The sequence below is a fragment of the Nyctibius grandis genome, chromosome 6 (genome assembly GCF_013368605.1).
Source record: "Nyctibius grandis isolate bNycGra1 chromosome 6, bNycGra1.pri, whole genome shotgun sequence".
Classification (NCBI taxonomy): Eukaryota; Metazoa; Chordata; class Aves; order Nyctibiiformes; family Nyctibiidae; genus Nyctibius; species Nyctibius grandis.
Window position 1 is genome coordinate 26614339 of NC_090663.1, and position 21691 is coordinate 26636029.

At 43.2% G+C, this 21691-nt stretch overlaps 1 protein-coding gene across 4 annotated transcripts in view; it reads left to right on the forward strand.

Moving 5' to 3' along the window:
- Nucleotides 1-21691, forward strand: part of TBC1D1 (TBC1 domain family member 1) — a 118079-nt gene that overhangs the window by 18434 nt on the left and 77954 nt on the right. The window contains exon 1 of one of the 4 annotated variants that reach the window (XM_068404273.1): nucleotides 15702-15889. The exons of the other annotated variants lie outside the window; for them this stretch is intronic. Coding sequence (XP_068260374.1) covers nucleotides 15860-15889 — 30 coding nt within the window. The 5' untranslated portion in view covers nucleotides 15702-15859. Of the gene's footprint in view, nucleotides 1-15701; nucleotides 15890-21691 lie in introns of those variants that run through there. 4 annotated transcript variants of the gene reach the window in all.

A 21691-nucleotide genomic window follows, 5' to 3' on the forward strand; every position in this document is an offset into this window, starting at 1 on the left:
GGGTACATGGTGCAGTGATAGTTGTATGCAATTAAAAGCCAGGAAGTGTATTTTAGAGGGGGAAAAAAACCTGCTTTGGCAAAGAACAGTTTTTATAAAAAATCACTCTTAACTAATACAGTGTTAATTTTTGTGGCACATAGCACAATAAAACATTGAGGACAGTATAATTTAGTTAGTGAAAGAGAACATTCAAAGAGTGTACAATCTGTTTTTAAACATATGAGAAGATAGCTTTTGTCAAATACGTGAATAAATAAAGGCCATAGCTGTCATGTGGGTTAGTACAATCTCTCCAGACAGACTCAAGAGTGGTTCTGGCACGAATCAGGTTGTAGGACTGCATCCTACATCAGGAATCTTTCCTCAAGACTAGTGAAAACAAAACCTTTCTATTTTCTCTGCTTCACAAGTTTCTCTGAAAAGCTTGGGCTTTAGCTCACTTGGATCTACTTAAACGTGTACATTCATGTTCAGGCAATTTTGTTTTCTTTTTTTCAGATTCTAAAATGGCCCTAATGAACAAACTCAAGCCATCCACATTAAAATACGAAGATGCCAATTTGTAAATTATGATACTGAGTAAATCACCTTCCTGAAATAGCTCCTTATTTGTCCTTGCAATCGGCTTTTCATTTAGAGTTTTGCCTGCATTGGGCTGACATTTATGCTGTGCCCTCAAGGTCATCAGATGTGGGCTCTTTGGCTGTAGTGGAGCAGAAAACCAAAGCAGAGGAGGCATATATGACCCCTGTATTTACTTTAGCAGCACAATCTCCCATCCTGTTATATGTCAAAGTGAATAATGGTAACAAATCACTGTCATAAAATCAGTGCTTTCCCTTGCCCTGTGTAGACACAGTTGTGCTATATTTCTGTTTTTTTACCCTCTCTGTGGACGTCAAGTTATGGGAAGGGCTGTGGGAAATATTTTCCTAAAGAATGATTTGTGTGACTGGACAAATATAGGCTTAGATGGATATGCGTGTCTGCCCTAACGGTTGATCATCGAGGATCTGATACAAGGATTGAGTGGATAATGCCAGTTTATACTTGGTTTGTCCTTTGTATGAAACTGCTGGTTGATGTGGACTTCTCCTTTCTTTCCCACCCTCCCCCCGCTTTTCCCAGAGTGACAGTGATTGAGATCTATTGCTGGTAATGAAAACAGCTTTGCTGCTGGTGATTCCTCTTGCATTAGGTTAGGTTTGATCCTTCTACATAACTGATTGAATGCTTTTCATTTGTAAGCTTCTTGTTTCAGCCTTTAAAAGAACCCCACAAAACTAGTTTCGCACATGCAGAATGTTCTTTAAAATTGTATTCTTAGTAATCATATTGTACTGTGGCTTGTTGAGTTGCTTTGTTGCTTATATGCTGTGCTTCTAATCATATCGTAAAGAACTTTCACAGGAAGAAGAGAATAAGATAAAATTCTGGAGGCCCCATTCAACACAAAGGTGAAAAATAAAGCTTGCAGCTAATATCTGGTGATGTATTTTACATCTACACCTGTGGCTAACTGAAATCGAGGTGTTTCTTTGAGAGTTGAAAAAGCAAACTGTACATAAATCTTACTTCTGAGTCTTTGATGCTGGAAACCTGTATGCACTTTAAGTTCAGGCTAGTTCCATTGAAGACAACAGAAATACTTGCAATAATAACATCGAACATGCTTGTAGATACATGCTTGGTTAGCACCTAAAATACTTAATATATTATTCTGCTTGTTTTTATCTTCAGATTTTTTTCCAATGACAGTTATGTTGTTCACATAGGAAAAAATGGTTTCCAATTTCTGTAATTAATTTATTTAGAAAGATTTTTAATGAAACAGAAGCACTTTTAAAACCAGATAAAAAGAAAAGTGATAACTATAATGTATTAACATATTCAGGATGATTATCATGCAGGCCTGGGATTTAGGAGAGGATGCAGTTGCTTCTGTGGAGCTCTGTGCAGTGTTTGTGCCTCCATGGAGCACTGGTCACCATTTCTGCTGGTAACATTTTCATACATAGTCAGGCCCTTAGAAAGTTCCACTAATTGCAGGAAGTGAACTTCCATTATTCTTAAAAGGGATTAGTCCCCAGAGTGCATAACTCCCTTTCCCCCCCCCACTCCCTTCACAAAAGCTTGCAATTCACCATGGTTTAAGATGAGGTGTTTAAGTGCCACTTAGTGGCTGTCTGGAGCAAATGTACGATACTGCGATAGCTGTGACAGTTCTCACCTCTCCCGCTGTTGTTTTCCAGCAGCAGGGGAGTTCCTCACCTTATCTTAGACATACTGAAGGCTTCATCTAAGACTAAGGTTGAAGTCAATTAAAAGACCCTGGTGGGCTTTCTGTTAGAATTTCAGTACCGTCATTCCTATTTTACTTTTTTTTTTCCAAATTGCCCTTTTGAATTTTGTTTGGGTTCTCCTTGTGTTTTTTTTTTTTTTAGCAATAAATGCCTGTAAAAGTATTGTTTTACTCTGCAGTGAGCTAGCACAAGAACCATCAGTAAGTAAAAGTGCAGTCTCTAGAACTGAAACACTACTGTTCCTGGAGTTTATTCTTAGGTATTAAAATTCACAAAACAAGACACGTGATTAACTGGGGTTAGTGTTTGGCATCACCTGATGTTCTGGGATGTCTCAGTTCCCCTCATCAGAATATCTGATAGATGTGAAAACATTAGCTCTCAGTCATGTTCTGAGCTTGATATGCAATGCTTGTTCTGGATAAGGACCAAAGTTTCTCTTCTAGAAACTTGTAGGACTTCAGAATATTCTTTACATGTATGTTATTAACTCCATAATGAACTAGATACACCCAGGGGACAACAAACCTCAGAGTGTGTGCATTGCTTGTGTGCAGGCTTCCTTTTTACTGGGTGGAGGTTTTCAGTAGGCATTCTGCAGGTAGATTGTGTACTGCAGAAAACATACTTCAAGTTTTTCTTTAAAATGAAGTCTTTTTTTTCCCCTCCATTTCAGTTTTTGTGTTTTGATAGACTATCCATATGCAAGCTAGGATTGGAAGAGTTGGAAAAGTTCCCAGGAACCTCAAACAAGCAAAACATAGGTTTCTGATGTGTAGGTACATTTCTTGTTAAAATTACAGAATACAAACTGTCAAGGTCTCAGGATAAATCCCTTCACACAAGTTGAGACTGTGCATTTCCAATAAGCCATATAAAAACTACGTATGTGACAAATTTTCCTTACCCAGATAACCCTCAGTGACCTGACTTTTACACACAGACCTGCATAGGCATGTCAGTCTGTTCTGGGAGTCTTGATGCCAGCTTGAGACATCAGCTGCATTAGACTTCCAAGTGATAGTCTTAACTGGATTTCAGTCCTAACTGGGTTGTGAGTGAAATCAAAGCACATGTATGGGGATGACATTATGGATCTACAATGGGAGAATGTCATACTTTATTCTTATTTTTCTAAGCTCTTGCTGTGTGGCTCTGTACTACAGCTTTTTGCATGTTAGAAACATACTGGGAAAATGAATAAAAGCTGGCCTACATTCTACTGATAAATTATGGTAATAAATTATGATAATAAATTATGATAAATTATTATATAAATTATTATTGAAACCAACAGGAGAGTTGAGAATTTATTACATCCTGGAGTAAAATACCCTGCTCAGCTAACTTCTGACGTTCACTTACTCATTTGGGTCTTTGTGCCTGTGAACACATTCAAATACGTAAGCTCAGACTCACAAGCTGCAGTGGTATCTGAACTTATCAGATCGCCTGAGTGAAGAGTTCAGCTGTCCAGCCCATCTGTCCAGCTGTGTGCAAGTTTCTCCTAGAATGCCAGAATTCCCTATTGGTACTGGGAATACCCAGGAGGGAGGAAATGGCAGAATCGGCCCATGATGATTTTATTGTCAATTTATTTATTTATTTATGTATGTCAGTAGTGTACCCCATGTCAAATAATACTTTGGGCTTTCTTCCTGAAAATATGTACACATTTCCCAAATTTTACCTGCTCCCGGAGTCTTACGTGAAATGACGCAGCTATCTAGCATTCTCAGTGGTAAGACGTGGTTAAAGAAACCTGTAGTGAGGGAGTGTGTTGGGTCTGCATGGATCCGGGGCTGTGGGATAGCTGACTCAGCGCGCGAAGGCTTCCATTGTTCTGGCAGAGGAGCAGAAGCGCAGTCAGCACATGTGGCCAAAATGTGCAGTGGTGTCTTACAGCAATAGATCCTGAGCCCTTTGAAGTGATGCAGCTTATCAAAACCACAAAAGAGCTGTAAGGACAAATCCTGTTGCTGTATTTTAAAAGTCTTTGTATTGTGTGTTATATTTCATAAATGTTTTCCAGCGTGTTTTTAGGAGTCAGATGGAATTGGCTTAAAATAACTAAATGTGGAGTGTTGTTTGTAATGAAACTGGGGGCTACAAACTTGTGAACAGAAAGCTAACCGAGTTGTGGGGAAAGGGTTTTCAGACGAGTTGAGACAGTGTTTGAAGCTTGGGTTTAAAGATGTTTTATTGCCATTTTCTGGCTTTTGCTGTTACTGAAAGACAGTATGACTTAGCCAACAATATATAAAATCACAAGAGCAAAGAATCCACATCATTGCTAAACATACACTTGATGGGTTAATAAGCCCTGAGAAGAGGTTAGGACGGGGAGAGATAAGAAACAGTAAGTTAGAACTGTGTGCAAGGGAACATCATTGCTGATAAAATTTTCCACTTTTAAGACAGCTGAGAAGGAACATAATCAACAGCACAACATGGCAAAATAAAAATCACAGATAATTTAATAAAAAGGCATATTTATATGCACCGAACAAAATGACCATACATGCAAATCATTATATTAGTGGGTTTCCAGCAGTATTCTCAATTCCACATTACACAGGAAATATGTAGGGAAGGACTGTGCTGCAGCTTGTGATCAAATGAAAGGCTGGTGATGAGAAACAAGGCAGAGCGAGGGCTGGGCGAGTTGCTGCGTGCACTTCTTAGCTGTGAGGGGCTGCTGTAGTTCTCAGCAGGCTGCTGCAGTTCTCCCACCGGGGTTTTGGCCAAGAGCACTGGAGCAGGGAGGCTTGTAATATGAGGGCAACGTTACAGAAATTAAAATTTCTTCAGCTTGATTCTGGAAAAGAACAGGACAATATGGTATTTGTTTCCTCTTTTTGTTATCTACATTTAAGACGCATAAGGATATAGTAGCAACTTGGTCTGTGCTTTTAGTGGGGGCAGGATTGGATCCTTCTCAAATGAATAGCTTTTACACCCACGTGCTCATCGTATGTAAATTGAAATATAGCTCCATTGACTGTAGGTAAGTTCTGGACCCTACCCCAGCTGAGAAATAAACCAGAGCTGATATAGATTTTATTGTTAAACTCTTTCCAGCAAAACCGAGAATATTATGGGGTGGGGGTGGAATGGTTAACACTTAAAGTTTCCTTCTAACTGTTGCTTTTTTTTTCAGTTTACTGAAATGGATGTTGCTTTAGAGTATCTGAACTACAGTAAAAGTCCAGTAGAATCTGTGTACTGTCTATGGGGATGGCAGCTGAATTCAGTTATGAGAAATCAATGTGCTTTTGGCATGTATCAATGCTGTTAGAAATAGATTTATTAAGTTGTGGAGAACTGAGAAGACTGGCTACTTTTCATGGCTCTCTGTACTATGGAACTCAATCTACTTTCCTAGTCTCTTCCTGTTGCAACTGAAGTACACAAAATAATATGATTAGGGTGGTGGGACTATTTTTGTGTTTATAGTTAGTTATGTGAACAAAGAGCTAGGCTGTAACTCCGTAAAATTATGCATACAAAATTACTTATTTTATATTATTCATTACTAGAGTGTTATAATAGGGTAAAGTGAATATGGACATCTTAACTAACATCAAGTCCCATGTAATGGGAACAGGCATTCATAATATATCTATCTCCCATAGCACAAGGGGAATTGATAAATTGTATAGTTAGGTTTTGATTTTAACCAGTCAAGTGAGAGTTGTCATTTTCTGTTTGTAGTCTGGTTTTCCTCAACACTTTCTAGACTTTTTTTACTACATAATTTACCCGCTATTGAAAGTAGAAGTGCTTATTATTTAAATTTTTTTTCCAGTGTGAGATAGTGCTTCTCCACAAAGAAAATGAGACATATTTTCAAATTAAGTGTCTTTCTTCCCATCTGAGTAACTTGGGTTAACCATATCAGTTTCAAGATCAAGGAACACTTTAAGTATAACCTTTAATTAATTGCATTTCAGAAAATACTTCTTAAACTTTGAGAGTTTTTTTTTCTCCTGACACCATTCAGTGCTTTCTGCGAGGAAGCACTGTGAGGCTGGAGGAAAAGGGTGTGAAGTCCTTATGTGGCCATATATCTAGTGCCAGTGGACATTAATCCCCGTTTAATTGTCACATCCTTCACGTCCCATTGTCAGGGGGATTTTTAAAATAAGCAGTCTTGCATCATTAATATTTTATGGTTTATCCATTTGTGTCAGAGTGTGTGTGCAGGTGTGTGTCATCTCTCTGGTGGCTGCTGCTCTCCCCCAGAGTGGCTTCAGCAGCCTGGAGAGCTCAGCTAGTTGTCCTGCAGCTTGGTGACACTGAGAAGACCAAGAAATATTGCCCTGCAGGGAGAAAATCAGGAGGTTTCCAACTGTTTCAGCCACAGTCAAGACCTAGTTGCTGATCTCAAGGGCTCGACCAGTGTGTCACTGCACACTGGTAGCATCCCCATTAAGCTTTGTAATCTGTTGCTGCAGTTTGCCAGTTTGCTCTGCTTGTGCTCCACTGTTCCTGCTCCAGTTTCACAGCTGCCAGAAAACCCTCCATCACAAAACAGAATAAATGCCTCTGATGTCTCTGTGTGGCAATTCCCTGCTATGCGCTGAGTTTTCCCCATTGCTTATTTGCCACATTGTCCTTGTGGGTTTTTTGCATTCAGATCGAAGTGATCTCTTCACAAGTCTGCCTGGACTTGTGGCTGTGGTTTTTTGCTCATTTATAGAGATCTGATCAGTTAATCACAATTGGATCACTCAGCAGTGCACATTTGATCTTGGTCAAATGCAGACATGATCATGCTTGAGTGGAATTAGTCAGAACCCATGGCAAACTTCCTGACAGCTTTAGGCTTTTTTTTTTTCTGTCTGTGGGAAGACAAAAAATACTCAATCAAGCATAAAGCTTGCCAATCCAAAGTTTACTCATCAGTGTTTTTGGAAGTGTTTGAAGTGGCAGGATGATTTCAGTCCAGATGAGCATTTTGCGTCAGATGGCCTTAATGTTTATGAATGGGCACTAAGACCCTAAAGCTAGATTGTTTGTTCTTACACTGATTATGTATAGCCTTGCTTACCTCTCTTTCTTTATCTGTAATGTTGCTTCCCCTCTGTACCTGGATTTTGTGGGTATCTTTGGCACGCATCATATTTGTTGGTCAGGTACTGTACATCTAAAAGTGTCCTCTTATCAGCTTCTCCTCCTGTAGCCAACTTCAGGTGTTGAGGGTACAGCTGCTTTTCTCTGGTTTTAGATTCTCTGTAACATTCATCCTCATGCAAAGGAAGGTCCCTTACAGGATGATGGGTTCTGCATTCCATGAGTAGTATTATTTTCTCTAGTCTCTTGTTTGATTAAGGACTTCACCAAAACCTTTCTACTCTGAACTTTCTGAATCAAAAGCTAAGAGATGATCCGTTCCATTCAAGATACCTGACCTGTCAGGCCAGCATCTGCTGTCACCCAGAACTGCATTATAATAGGGCATAAGAAAAACAATCCATTTTCTCTAGATGGACCTTTTCCAAGGAAAAAAGAACAGCTGAACACTTCTTTGTCCAAAACAGATCCACAGGGAAGAATCTTAAGAGAATGGTAGCAACTAGGAAAGCTACTTCAACCTCATGATGCATTTTATCATCTAATCCTCTCATGACCTTACTGTAGTTGATCTAACCTTGCCTGCAGGGCAGCACTTGCCCAAGGATGACTTAATTCCACTGTCAGCTGAGCAACATGGCCCTTGGGTTCTTGTGCTGCTATCCTGCATGGTGTAGGATCACCTTTCCCTTCACAGATCCCTCCTTCCTTTAGTCCTCTTGCTGAGATCCAGGATCCCAAATGAGCTTCAGCACATGGTAACCTTCTTATGCTCTGACACTTTGTTCGAGAGAGGATGGATACTGCTGATAGGGAAGAGGATGGATAACCCATCACCAATGCTGCTTTTCACTCCTGAGCAGGAAATGGTAGTGTCACTTGACTCAAAGGATTTCAGCAGTTACAAATTTTGTGGCTGAAAAGACAGTCATATAAAAGCTAAAACCTACAGGAGAGGCTGGAAAGGGCTCCACTGCTGAGTCAGTGCCCAGCACTCCAGTGAGGAATTGTTCTCTTCTGTCTGCCACACAGGGAGTGAATTGCATGTTATCTCTGGGCACCAGCCCAACGTCTTGCATTTTTCATGTTTGCTACTGGTTAGCAGATAGCCAAAACACTTCATGTCTACAGTTTTAACTCACTAACAGGACAAAGAAGATTACCCAGAACACTGTCATTCTGTTTCCTCTGAGTATCTGGAAACCACCAAGAAAGTTATCCCCCTTTCTTTGGTGAGAGCTGGGTTTCGTCTTTAGTGTGGATGTGCAGCTCAGGGCAGTGGGCTCCTATACACTTTGTGTTATGGGGACAGCCACTGCCAGTCAGTGATTAGCTGGCAGGTCTTGCTGTTGTCTCTCATCAGGGGGCTGATGCAGATCCTGTTTGGTAAGGTAGTTTGGTTTTGTGATTAATCTTTTATTTTATTTTGTATTGAGAAAAAAGGAGTTTGCTTATAATTTAGCCAAAAGAAGTAAGAAAGCGCACTCCTTCCTTCACCACAGTATCTTTTCAGAAGCCAGCTAGTCAGGCTTGATCGAGTCTTTGGATAAGATGAAATCCAGAGGATTTCATTACTCTTTTCCTTCACTGGATCTAGATGAATCATTTGTCTCATCTTGCATCATATAGAGGTGCCATAAATGTGTGAGGTTTCCTTAGTAGACACCTTTGTTTTGATATCTTTTAATACAGCTGTATCTAAGAATCAAAACATTATGACATTTTGAATTCACATGACAGACAATACTCTCACAGTAGTTACGTTCTTTCTCTCTTTTTCCTCTGTGTCACGGTTTAAAGCTGGGCCGGCTATTAACCAGGTGGCAGATGCTCTCTGTTAACCCTCTCCCCCCCCCCGCTAAGGGAAAGGGAAAAGGGAGAGAGACTTATGGGTTGGAAAGTTAAAACAGTTTTAATAAACTACAGTAATGAAAAAGAGTATAATAGTAATAATAGAAATAATCAAATATATACAAATATATACAAAAACCAAGATTGAGAGCTTGGAAATCCTCCTCAGGCAGAGTTGCTCCCCCAGCACAGGCAGAGGGGAAAATGCAGTAGCTCCCCCCAGCACGGGCAGAGGGGAAAATGCAGTAGCTCTCCCTGCCATCACACCTGCAGGCTTTTAACTGGAGAATTGGCAAAGCTGGTACCAATCAGTGGGAGACAGGAGGGCCCCTCCCTCCTGGGCCCCACCTCCAGGAGGCAGTGGGTTAGTGATAAATAGGAAAGTGAGAATGACATGTATGGGATGGAATATCTCATTGGTCAATTCTGGGCCACCTGCCCCATCTGCTCCTCCCTGCAGGTGCGACCCCCTTCGGCTCTTCACTCGTAAGCAGTGAGGAATTTAGCAGTGACCTTGGTTTCTCTAAGACTAATTGGCCTGGTTTGGGCCAAACCAGGACACTCTGATAAAGGAGAAACCATCTAGCCTACTACTTGGAATGGGAAGGGATGAGGCAAGGCACAAGGAAATCCTAATGAACAGTGAAAACTAAGCAATAAAGGATAAAAATTGTGAGCATTTTTAAAAAAGGCCAAATACTGGATGCTGGTAATTACTGGCAGGCATATTCTTTTCTTGCATTTTTTTTTCAACTGAATTTATGAAGACCACCTTGTGTACAAGGAAAGAAGAGAGAAATGAAACTTGTAACAGTGAATGTGGGCAGAGGGGATAACTCAGGAGAAGAATAGCTGCTGAAACATGTTTAAATACAATTTAGAGGAAAAAGCTTCAAAAGGGAATGAGGTCTGCTGTAAAACCACCACCAGAGTTAACACAAAAGCAACAGGAGAGGACAGTTTTCAGGTAATACAGTTGTGGCTATACCCTTAATGCAACTTCTTGTGAAACTTCATTCAGCAGTGAAATACTGTGAAGACTCTCAAAAATATTTACAGCCATTAAACCTAAAGAAAGCTGAAATCAGAGGAGAATGAGTCAGAAGATATCCTCTCTTGAGTTAAAAGGTTGACTGTAGTCTCTTTTCTTTTTAATATTTCCTTATATCTCACATCTGTCTCCTTATCTCCAAACAGTTTCTTTTAATACAGAGAGCTTTGTTCACAGAATCACAGAATCACACAATGTTAGGGATTGGAAGGGACCTCGAAAGATCATCTAGTCCAATCCCCCTGCCGGAGCAGGATTGCCTAGACCATATCACACAGGAACGCGTCCAGGCGGGTTTTGAATGTCTCCAGAGAAGGAGACTCCACAACCTCTCTGGGCAGCCTGTTCCAGTGTTCGGTCACCCTCACCGTAAAGAAGTTTTTCCTCATATTTATGTGGAACCTCCTGTGTTCCAGCTTGCACCCTTTGCCCCTTGTCCTGTCAAGGGATGTCACTGAGAAGAGCCTGGCTCCATCCTCATGACACTTGGCCTTTACATATTTAAAAACATTAATGAGGTCACCCCTCAGTCTCCTCTTCTCTAAGCTAAAGAGACCCAGCTCCCTCAGCCTCTCCTCATAAGGGAGATGTTCCACTCCCTTAATCATCTTCGTGGCTCTGCGCTGGACTCTCTCTAGCAGTTCCCTGTCCTTCTTGAACTGAGGGGCCCAGAACTGGACACAATATTCCAGATGCGGCCTCACCAGGGCAGAGTAGAGGGGGAGGAGAACCTCTCTCGACCTGCTGACCACACCCCTTCTAATACACCCCAGGATGCCATTGGCCTTCTTGGCCACAAGGGCACACTGCTGGCTCATGGTCATCCTGCTGTCCACTAGGACCCCCAGGTCCCTTTCCCCTATGCTGCTCTCCAACAGGTCTGTCCCCAACTTGTACTGGTACATGGGGTTGTTCTTGCCCAGATGCAGGACTCTGCACTTGCCCTTATTATATTTCACTAAATTTCTCCCCGCCCAACTCTCCAGCCTGTCTAGGTCCCTCTGAATGGCTGTGCAGCCTTCCAGTGTGTCAGCCACTCCTCCCAGTTTGGTGTCATCAGCGAACTTGCTGACAGTGCACTCTATTCCCTCATCCAAGTCATTAATGAATATATTGAATAGAACTGGTCCCAGTACCGACCCTTGAGGGACTCCGCTAGACACAGGCCTCCAACTGGACTCTGTCCCATTGACCACCACTCTCTGGCTTCTTTCCTTCAGCCAGTTCACAATCCACCTCACTACCCGATCATCCAGACCACACTTCCTCAGTTTAGCTGCGAGGATGCTGTGGGAGACCGTGTCAAACGCTTTACTGAAATCAAGATAGACCACATCCACAGCTTTACCACCATCTATCCACCAGGTTATGTCCTCATAAAAGGCTATCAAGTTGGTTAAGCATGACTTCCCCTTGGTGAAGCCATGTTGAGTGCCCCTAATGATCCCCTTATCCTTGATGTGCCTAGAGACAGCACCAAGAACAAGTTGTTCCATCACCTTTCTGGGGATGGAGGTGAGGCTGACCGGTCTATAGTTACCCAGGTCCTCCTTCTTGCCCTTTTTGAAGACTGGAGTGACATTCGCTTTCCTCCAGTCCTCAGGCACCTCTCCCGTTGCCCACGACTTAGCAAAGATGATGGAGAGTGGCCTAGCAATGACTTCCGCCAGCTCCCTCAGCACCCGCGGGTGCATCCCATCAGGGCCCATGGATTTATGGACGTCCAGGTTGCTTAATTGATCCCTGACCCAGCCCTCATCAACCAAGACAGATTCCTCCTCTATCCTGACTTCTTCTGAGGCCTCAGGGGTCCGGGGCTCCTCAGGACAGCCTCCAGCAGTATAGACAGAGGCAAAGAAGGCATTCAGTAAGGCCTTCTCCTCCTTTGTTGGTGGAGAAATGATGGGGGTATGTGTAAATTTATGAAGGACATCTGTAAAACTGAAAGATCACCTTTCTGATGATGTCAGCTTTAAGTAGTGGTTTTGAAGTATTTTAATTGCTACTATTTTAAAAACAGCCGCAAATATCTTGCTAATATTTTCCATGATAACATGGAACAGTTCATAGGAATTAGGGTTTTGTTTTGTTTTTTAAAAGATCATACACTTAGATAAGGTGGTGTCAAGTGCTACTTACTGTTTATGCAATACAGATGTCATTCCCTGGCCCTGAAGTTTTCCATTTACTGAAAATGGATGTATAGTATTTTTGGAGAGACAGTTATTTGCACAAGCCAAACTTAAAATAGAAAAATACAGAGGTTCTGTTTTTAGAAAAATGAATGCAGTTATTTTTCCTACTACATTGCTAAATCTTACCTTTTTTTGGTAGGTGAGCAACACAGTGACCTTTTCATTTACACTGAAGAATTTCATGCATTACCAAACATTTTTATATCTGAACACTTAAGCCTGGCTGCCAGCTGTTTCCTGAATGCCAATGAGTGTGCCCCCTCCTTCTTCCTTCAAGGCTGGCAGATATAATCTCCATTTAACAGATGAACTAAAGCAAAATGAGCAGTGAAGTAGCATGCCTGAAAGTCATGTTAACAGCAGAAGTTGGAATGCATTCGCTGTTACTCTATCTCCCAATTCAGTGTCTTCACCACAAGACCACTCTTCCTCCCAGTCGTATAGAAGCATGTAGAAGGTTTCAGAGTGCATTTAAAATCATACAAACATCACTATAACAATTGCATGCAACAGGTTTAGAAGATAAATAGTGTGAAATAGCACACTGAGGATGGCTTTTTGAGCCAGTTGCAGTCAGGGCGAGAAGCCAGATCTCCTGACTGACATCAGCGTTTAATGTGGATTCAGAGGAGATGTGTGTATTGTTAGTTTAAAACTGTGGAAGAGTGCGAGTCAGGAAGGGGGAACTGGAAAAATCCAAAGCAGGCAGGATCTCCTCAGAGAAAGAGAAGAAGTAATTATTTAGAAATAATATTGTCCACAGTCAGTGTTAGAGAAAAGCAACTCTAATGCTACCACCAAGTAGTGGATACACTGTACAACTATAAGCAGCACATAATGAGGAACATTCTGCCTTGCTCTTGCCCTCAGTTGCTCTATGAAATAAAAGCAGACCCAGTTCTGTACTTCAAATGGTAATACTTCTAGCGTTCTTGTAAGGTGCCTAGTTTAAAGCCCTGAGAACAGAGGCCATTTATTCATGTATGTGCTTTATACATCATGAACAGTAGCAGCAGTGAAAATTTCTTCCCTCTGTCATGCCAGTAAACCTTTCGAGACCACCACCAGATTGAGTGTCGGTCATATTTAGTCATTTATTTGGCTTATGGCTAAGAACATCCATGCAATCAAACTGCCCGTGGCCACTGTTGTAATGACAGAATGAGCTGTTGGCTATCTTTGTGAATCACCTCTACTTAAACCTATAGAAATATTAGAAAATGGATTTCTAGTCTCCTTTTATGAAAATATGCAATGTATTTGTTATGTTTTTAATTCCAGAAACTGTAGCATAGGTTGTAGGTTGATCAAAAACAAGGTCCAGGCAGGCTTTGGGCTCTCCAACCACAAGAAGGTCACCATAAGTAAGTTGCATGCTGTTTTGTTAGCGCATATTGGTTAGTATTTTGTGGCTCCCTGGCAAATGTTGCTCAGGAAAAGGATTTCAAATTCCCATGTCAAATTTCTTCCCCTAATTATCTGTGTGTCTTTGAGCAAGCCAACAAAATTGGACAAGACTTAATTTTACAGATGGGTAAACTAGTATTTACATAGAGAGTGCTAACTGGCAGCAGATTTCCCCAGTCCCACCACTGCCAGCTCTGCTGGGCCATGGTGCTGCCAGGCAAGGCCAGGCCAGGCCGTGCACTGCCATGCACTAGCTCACACATCCACCACAGTCAGATACCTCCATTCTGGGACTATCAGCCATGCCTTGGCCATGACAAAGACATCACACTTCACTGGTGCAATCCTTTGTTTCGTGCCACCTTTTCTGGGTAGGTGTTACTGTTCTGCATCAGCATTCTGGTTTGTGATTCTCTGTTCCTCAGGAGGAAGTGGATGGAAATGCTCTTAGATACTGCAGATGCCACAGGTACGACCTGAGAAGAACTGCTTTTGTGTTGCCCCCTCAGCCCTTCGTGGCCCATTATCACACACACAGCTAGTGCTCTGCGGCTGCCTGGTTTGCCTTGGGTGAACCAAACCCAGGGCTGCAGGGTCATGCAGTCTGGGGCAGGGGCCAAAACAGCCCCTTTTCTGCCTCAGTGAGCTGTGGGGTTGGCTCTGTTTCTCTCCAGCCCACATGCCTGGGTATCACTCTTGTGCTCCAGTGGACATTTAATAACTTAGACGAGCGGGATGGCATTGGCTTTAAACCCAGATATTACTCCTTCAGCCCTGAGCATGCAAGTGCAAGCACATGCAGGACACTTCCCCAGTGGGGTGACTGTCTCAGCGAGAGTGTCTTTGGGCAAAGCGAAGTAGCTGAATTTGGCACTTCGACATCTAACTTCGAGCAGTTGAATTTTTATTGGGAAGAAGTGCAGAACAGACCCCTGTGCTTTCCTGTTATGATTTTGCAAATCTAGTTCTTCACTTTGTTTCTGTGAGGTGATGGCAAATAAAGGGCTTTTTGTTTTGGGCCCAATGGCTTCTTTCCTGTGAAATCCAAGCTTTTTTTTTTTTCCCCAGTTCTGTGCTCTTCCTCCAAACTGAGGAAAATGAGTTGTGTTCAGGCAGCCCTGCAGCCAGTGAGTAGGGGTGTGTGTTCACAGACACTGCTCCAGCTGGAGCAGTGACAGGAATGAACACCTCACCTGTCTGCGTGGTGGGTACCATCCCTTGACCTGAAACACACACGCTATTGACTTGGGCCATACTGGGTTGTTTAATTCTCTTCGACAGCTGATTTCTGGAAGTAGAGCTGCGAGCGTGTGATGTCAAATGCCGTTAGCTAACGTGAATGGCGAGCCTGACTGGAAGTGTAACATTTCCCAGGGGTTTCAAACAGGTGATTTTTTGGTCTGTCCTTTAACGTTAAGCATGACCTCGATGCCCGCCTGTTCCCAGAAAGTTACGTGGACCGCGTGGGATCTTTTTTTTAATAGTTGCGAATCCTGCCTTTTGCGCTGAGTTACGTAAAGGGGCAACGCGATGCAGTAGCAGGCGGTTGTCCGCGCCTTCGGGCGAGCCGCCGGAGGGCGAGCCCGCTCCCTTCCCGCCTTCCCGGCGGCGGGCGGCCGCAGCCCGGCGGGGGCGCCCCGGCGGAGGCGGAGCGCGGCGGAGGCGGGACGCGGCCCCGGCCCCGGCCCCGGCCCCAGCCCTAGCCCCAGCCCCTGGCCAGGCCCTTCCTTTCCCTTCCCGCCCCGCAGCAGCAGCCGGCGCCGCCGCGGGGAGCCTTCCCGGCGCGGCGAGCTCACGGTCCCGCCGGCCGGCACCCGGAGGCGGCGGTGGGGAAACGTTCCGAGGCCGGGCGGGCTGGCTTCCCTCCCGGCGCATGAGGCGGCGGGAGCGGCAGGCGGGAGGCAGCGGGGAGAGGCGGAGAGGAGCGGCCGGAGCCGGGGATCGCCGCCGGCCGCCGCGGCGGAGCCCGTAGGATGTCACCATTGTTCAGCTGGGTGGCTAAGGTAGGCGGCGCCGCGCCCGCCGGCCTCCGCGCTCGGGAAAGACGGTCCGGCCTCAGAGTTTGCAGATGTTCGCGTGTAATTTCGAGGGAAGTCACCCACCTCTGGGAATGGAGCGGAGCCGTGCTGTGTTGTTCGGCGGGGGCGACGGAGCAGCACTCCGAGTGAACAGTGAAGGAAAACTGATATAACTCAGGGCGTGGGCTGAGGGGCTACAGACGAAGCTGCGGGTCTGGCCGGCTCTCCTGCCTTGCTGCGGGTCTGAGGAGGGGAGAGCTGTAATTAAAACTGCACGGAAGGTGTGGTCTTACTGCCTGCTCGAGTCTAACGCTTCTTGTGTGCTCTGGAGAATGTGTAACGGCACTCGCACTGTTTGTTTTGGACTTTTTTCCTGTTTTTTGTCATACTCTGAATTTTTGAAGAGCAATAAGCTAGCTTTTAGTGGAGGGGCTTACGTGTTGAGGTATGACAATGCGTGTCATGTGCTGGCTTTTACATGTGTGTCTAGGGCTTCAGTAGGATCCCCCACTGTAACTGAAACTATGTATGGATGCAAAGCAGTAGCGACGGTTAAAGAAATCCAGAATGTAGTTTTGAGCTGATGTTTCAAAAAAAAGATCTTTTTTTTTTCCAAACTAACAGTCATTTGGAATTTAAAATGATCTGTATATGATAGTCTGTCATCAGGCACAGCTGAAAGTGCAGGAGAGGACCATCAGGTGAAGCAGAGGTGTACAACAGGCAAGAATTAGGGGTCCTTGGAGGAATTAGCTGGAAAAAAAAAGACTGTATCTTGAAGTTAAACTAACAGGCAGTCTACTTTACTAAGCAGACCACAAAAAACCTCTTTCTCCCTTCTGTTTTGCCAGGTGTAAATGGCCAGTTGCTTAATCACTGTTAGGTATCCCTCTCCCTGAGTGTCTAACAGGTGAAATACCTACCCTGGGAAGATGTTAAGAGGGAAGTGCTTGGTGTGTAACTGTAGCTTCTCAGATAGAAGGATTTGCTATATTCTGGCTTAAAAGGAGCCTGCTTAACTTTAGCCATGCCTTGAAAAATAGAAATTTATCCTTTCCTCTTCCCACCTGGCTTTCTGTCTCTGTTTAAATAGCTACCAGGTGGGGCTTTTGTTAAAGTAGTTCCCTCTCCTGTCATCACCGTGTCTCTGTCTCAAGGGTGATGTAAGGCCTGATTTGCTGTGTTACCTAAGGGAATGATATGGGCTGATTTCTATGCTGACTCTTTCGTATGTGCCAGTCTCCTATACAGGTGGCTGCTGTCAAAAATGAGTGATGCTGTTGAGTAAATACTTCAGGATGCCACCAAGGCGTGGCCCGTTTCCCCCCCTTGTTGTTCACTTGTCAGCTGGACAAAGCAGCTAGTCAGAGAGGAGTTAGTCTTGGAGGAGGTACAAGGTAGAACTTGTAGTGTGCAGACTTGGCCACATTTCTAGAGAGAGTAACAGAAGCTCTTGCAGAAGCATACTTCTAACTCTGCTTTCAGGAGTGCTTTCGAGGCTCTCAGAACTAATTATTGCAATGCTGGTTCCTCGTAAGTGTTTAGTTCTGTTCTTTCAATGGCCGTTAATAATCGGCACTAATTTGGGAGGGAAAGCAAAGCAGCATATTTAGAAATATAAAATGAGGCTTGTTAACAGAGAAAGCTTTCCTGCATGCCAAAATCTGATCAGTAAAAATGTAGGAACTACTGCTGTAGGCTTTCAACACAAATGCAGTTTTTATAAGGTGGTGGCCTGTTCCAGAATGGGGAAGGACTGCAGGGTATGGGGGGAGGAAACTGCCCCCCTCGAAACAAAGCTGTCCTCCTGCATCTATTACTTAAAAATGAGTAACCCCCCCATCCAGTAACATGAGTGCTTGGTGTCACCACGTAAATATCTGCAGGCCTGGGGACTTACAAGTGAAGTAATTTACTCCCATATCCTATAAAATTGGTCCCTAGTGTTTGTATAAGCGTTACCTTTTAATATGTCTTCATTACAGGTTTTTACGTGCTGTTTTACTCAGCTTGTCTCCTACCTACACGCAGGCTCCTTGGGGATGAGTTTGCGGTGCTGCCAGGCCGGGTCATGAGACCGGTTCTGGACTGGAGGATAAAGCCCTGCTCGAGTCTTAGTGGGTTGGTGTTGCCCACATTGGCTGTATGGATGTTGGGCTAAACCACTTGAATGATGACTCGGTAGATAATGAATTCTTAAGTACTGACTTGTTCTAGTCTCCTAAAATTATTTAAATAAAAAAGAATAGTTATACCTGTTTTTCCTGCATGGTTTTATTCAAAGTCAGACAACTGATCTCAGGGAAACCTTTGACTAAGCATCTTAAAATACTGTTTGTTGAAAGTGTAAACTAACTTTGCACTGTTGTGGGTAGACAATACCCACAATACTGATTGTATCTACAATACAGTCACTGTTGTAGATACACAGAGATGTTTTAGTCTACGTTCAGTTTAGTTCACTGCAATAGCTGTTACTAAAAGTAAGGAAATCATTTTGGAGTTGAAAAACATCAAAGCTTTAAGTCTGCAAATAAAAAAAAATCATATAGAAATGCAGATTTTTACTGATTTATGGTGTACTTGCACACCATTAATTCATTAGTAGGAGATAATAGTACAGTGATAGTTGTTAAGAGTAATATTATTTCTCTTTCCATCATATTTAATACAGCTTTAGTTTAAGTAAAAAAAAAAAAGTTTCGTGTTAGTTGTCTACAACAACATTTTGTAATGCAAGTTTCTATTCAGAAGCAGCTTGACAGAAACCAGAATTAAAGAACTGATTGCTGAAGAAATAGAAAGTAAGAAACAGTTCTTAGTGTAATAAATTGCTACATAGAGAATTTAAGTAAATCTGTCCTCAGATTCTCAGCTACTTAAGCAATTTATACATGATGTGTCTTTCCAGTTACAAAAAAAGAGTACCGGATTTAATACAAAAGCTGTGTTTGGCTTCAGCTTATTTTGTCTAAAGGGTTATAAACCAAGAAAGAACCAGTAAAGAAAATAACTAAGGTAAAATGCAAAGCAAGGCTACATTATTTAAATCAAGGTTTCTTCTATAATGATTTTGCTGGAATGGATCAATCAGCCCTGGTCAGCTGCCTCTAACCTGCAGAACAGCAGGTGGGAAGGGGATGCTCCTGGTTCCCTCCTGAGGGGAACTGAGAGCAGCAGGATTTCTTGCTGCGGCCTGAGGAAGCTCTGAGAATGGGCCACGAGCACTGGCAGAAGAGGGTGGGTTTACAATGTAGCTGTCCCCAGCTGGCTTGGCTAATCTTGGACCTGGACTGAGAAGCTGATAATTTAGATTTCTTCTGCTCTGAAGATCAGATTTTTACAGTATATTCACAATAGATGCTCTGAAATTCCCAATAGCAAAGCAAGAAGTAGATTGTTGTTTTTTTTTCCCCAAGGACTGCTGAGTCAGAATTGCCTGTGAGCTTTCTTTAGTTTGGGAAGCTCTCAAGGCATCAAAAAAGAAAGTTTCTATACTGTTCACTGCAGCAAGGCTTGGTTACTTGGCTTGTCCTGTGAAACATTACTGAAGTAGTAATTATAATATTACTGGAAATGCCACTTATTTTTCTTGAAATCCTAATAGAACTTAATATGCTGTGTTAGAATTGATCTTGCTGATGTTTTGCCGTTATTTCTACTATTTTCTAAATAATAGAGTGCCTGATAGACCTCTGGGGGAGAATGCATGGGAGTAACAATCTACTAAGTTTAGGTCAGAAGATACAAATGAAATTAATTTGCCTTCTGGAAGAGAATGAGAAGGAATGAGAGACTGAAAATCAGAAAGCCTGAGAAACCTCCCCCTCCTTTTTTTCCCCCCCTTTTTAAGAGTGTTCTGAAAGGGCGATCTTGGCTTTTTTCCTGGTCTGTTTTAGGGTATATCACACCCATTTATGAGGATATTTTGTTCCAACTGTACTGACGTGTCTCTTTCCTTTAGTCCGCACAGCTTCCAGCAGAGTTGAGCACCTCTGGGTGTCTTTAATCCCTCACTGAGTGACTAGCATTTTAGCCAAATGAATCTGGATTTGGTCTCTTAAAGTGCCCTCATAATCAGGCATTTTAACACTGTCTAAAGCCCAATAAACCTTGAAGTTTATTAAGTCTGTCTTACTTTTAAGCCCATCTTACTTCTAAGATGGTAAATTATTTGAGGAGGTGAATAAACAGTGGTGATATCCTCTGGTGTACAGCCCTTGTTTGTGCTAGTGCATTTACCCCCAATAACCCTTTTTATAAGTGAATTTGAATACTTTGATACTGTATCAAGAATCGGAGAGTTAATAGAGAACCAGTGTCAGGGAAGAACTGGGAATCATTGGAGAGGGAAGGCTCAAATGCCACGGCTTCACTTGTAGACGGATCTCCTTGAAGGCATTGACGCTGCGGGTAGGGCTGGAGGGACAGACCCTCACTTGTCTCTCAGGCTGGATGCCGGCAACACAGCAAAGAGAAAGTTCAGATTTCTGCCAGAGCTGGGTTTTGGCGCCCGAGTTCGCACAATGCCCCTGGTAGAGAACACTATGTTGCTGCTCAGTGTGTTTCTCCAGGTCAGTTTGTGTTCGGGGAAAAAACGTTGTTACCGATTGACAGCTTTCAGATCAGTGCAGATTATCACAAAATCATAGAATGGTTTGGGTTGGAAGGGACCTTAAAGGTCATGTAGTTCCAACCCTCCTGCCACAGGCAGGGACACCTTCCACTAGACCAGGTTGCTCAAAGCCCCATCCAACCTGGCCTTGAACACTGCCAGGGAGGGGGCATCCACAACTTCTCTGGGCAGCATGTTCCAGTGTCTCACTACCCTCACAGGAAAGAATTTATTCCTAATATCTAATCTAAATCTCCCCTCTTTCAGTTTAAAACTGTTCCCCGTCATCCTATCACTAGATGCCCTTGTAACAAGTCCCTCTCCCGCTTTCCTGTAGGCCCCTTCAGGTACTGGCAGGCTGCTATAATGCCGAGCAGTTGAAACGCGCTGTTTTCTGTATGCCAGTCACTCCCCACCTTCCCCCGCGGGGGTCTGGGCAATGACCGAGGAGTATGCGCTCAGCATTTGAAATGAAGTTAGTCCTGTGGTGAGACCCCTCTGTTACTCAGCAGTTACATTCCCTTTGGAGCTGTTCGCTTTTATTCTTCATCCTTCTATTTCTTTTTCTGCCCACTAGGCCTGAATTGCACCCGCTCTGCTTAGACATCCCTGATTTGATGGGAGAGGGCCAGAATACAGTCTGGCTCACATGGCTTTTATGTGGCTGGGCAGATGTAGTAGGGCAGTGTCCTTTGCATTTGTAAGGTACATTACAGGTGCTTAGTAAGGAGTAGGGCTTTCCATAGTGAAAATCTTGGCAGTGTAGATTGCAGCTTACCAAGGTTTTTCTCTTGAATCATTTATGCCTTTCTGAATTAATTTCTTATGAGTATCTACTTTCAGGTTCATGTCGACCTTCAGATTTAACAACAAGCCAAGCCGAAGGAGGTAGCTGAGCTTGCTGTTTTGTACAGGTCCTGCCCTCTGCAATTCAAAACAGGACTTTTAGGCTCTGGTCAAAACCTGTTTGCTTTCATCTGCTGAAAAGCTCTCTGGAAATTGGTGCTATTAGGTGTCTTCATGTGGTTAACACATTTTGGGCCAAACCAATAGCAAAAATATTAGTAAATCCTGCAGGATCAGGGAAAACTCCAGGTCCCATCAGAGATGGATGGTACAATGAAGGGTTTGTTTGGGTTTTTGCCACATATATATGTATATATATATAAGGC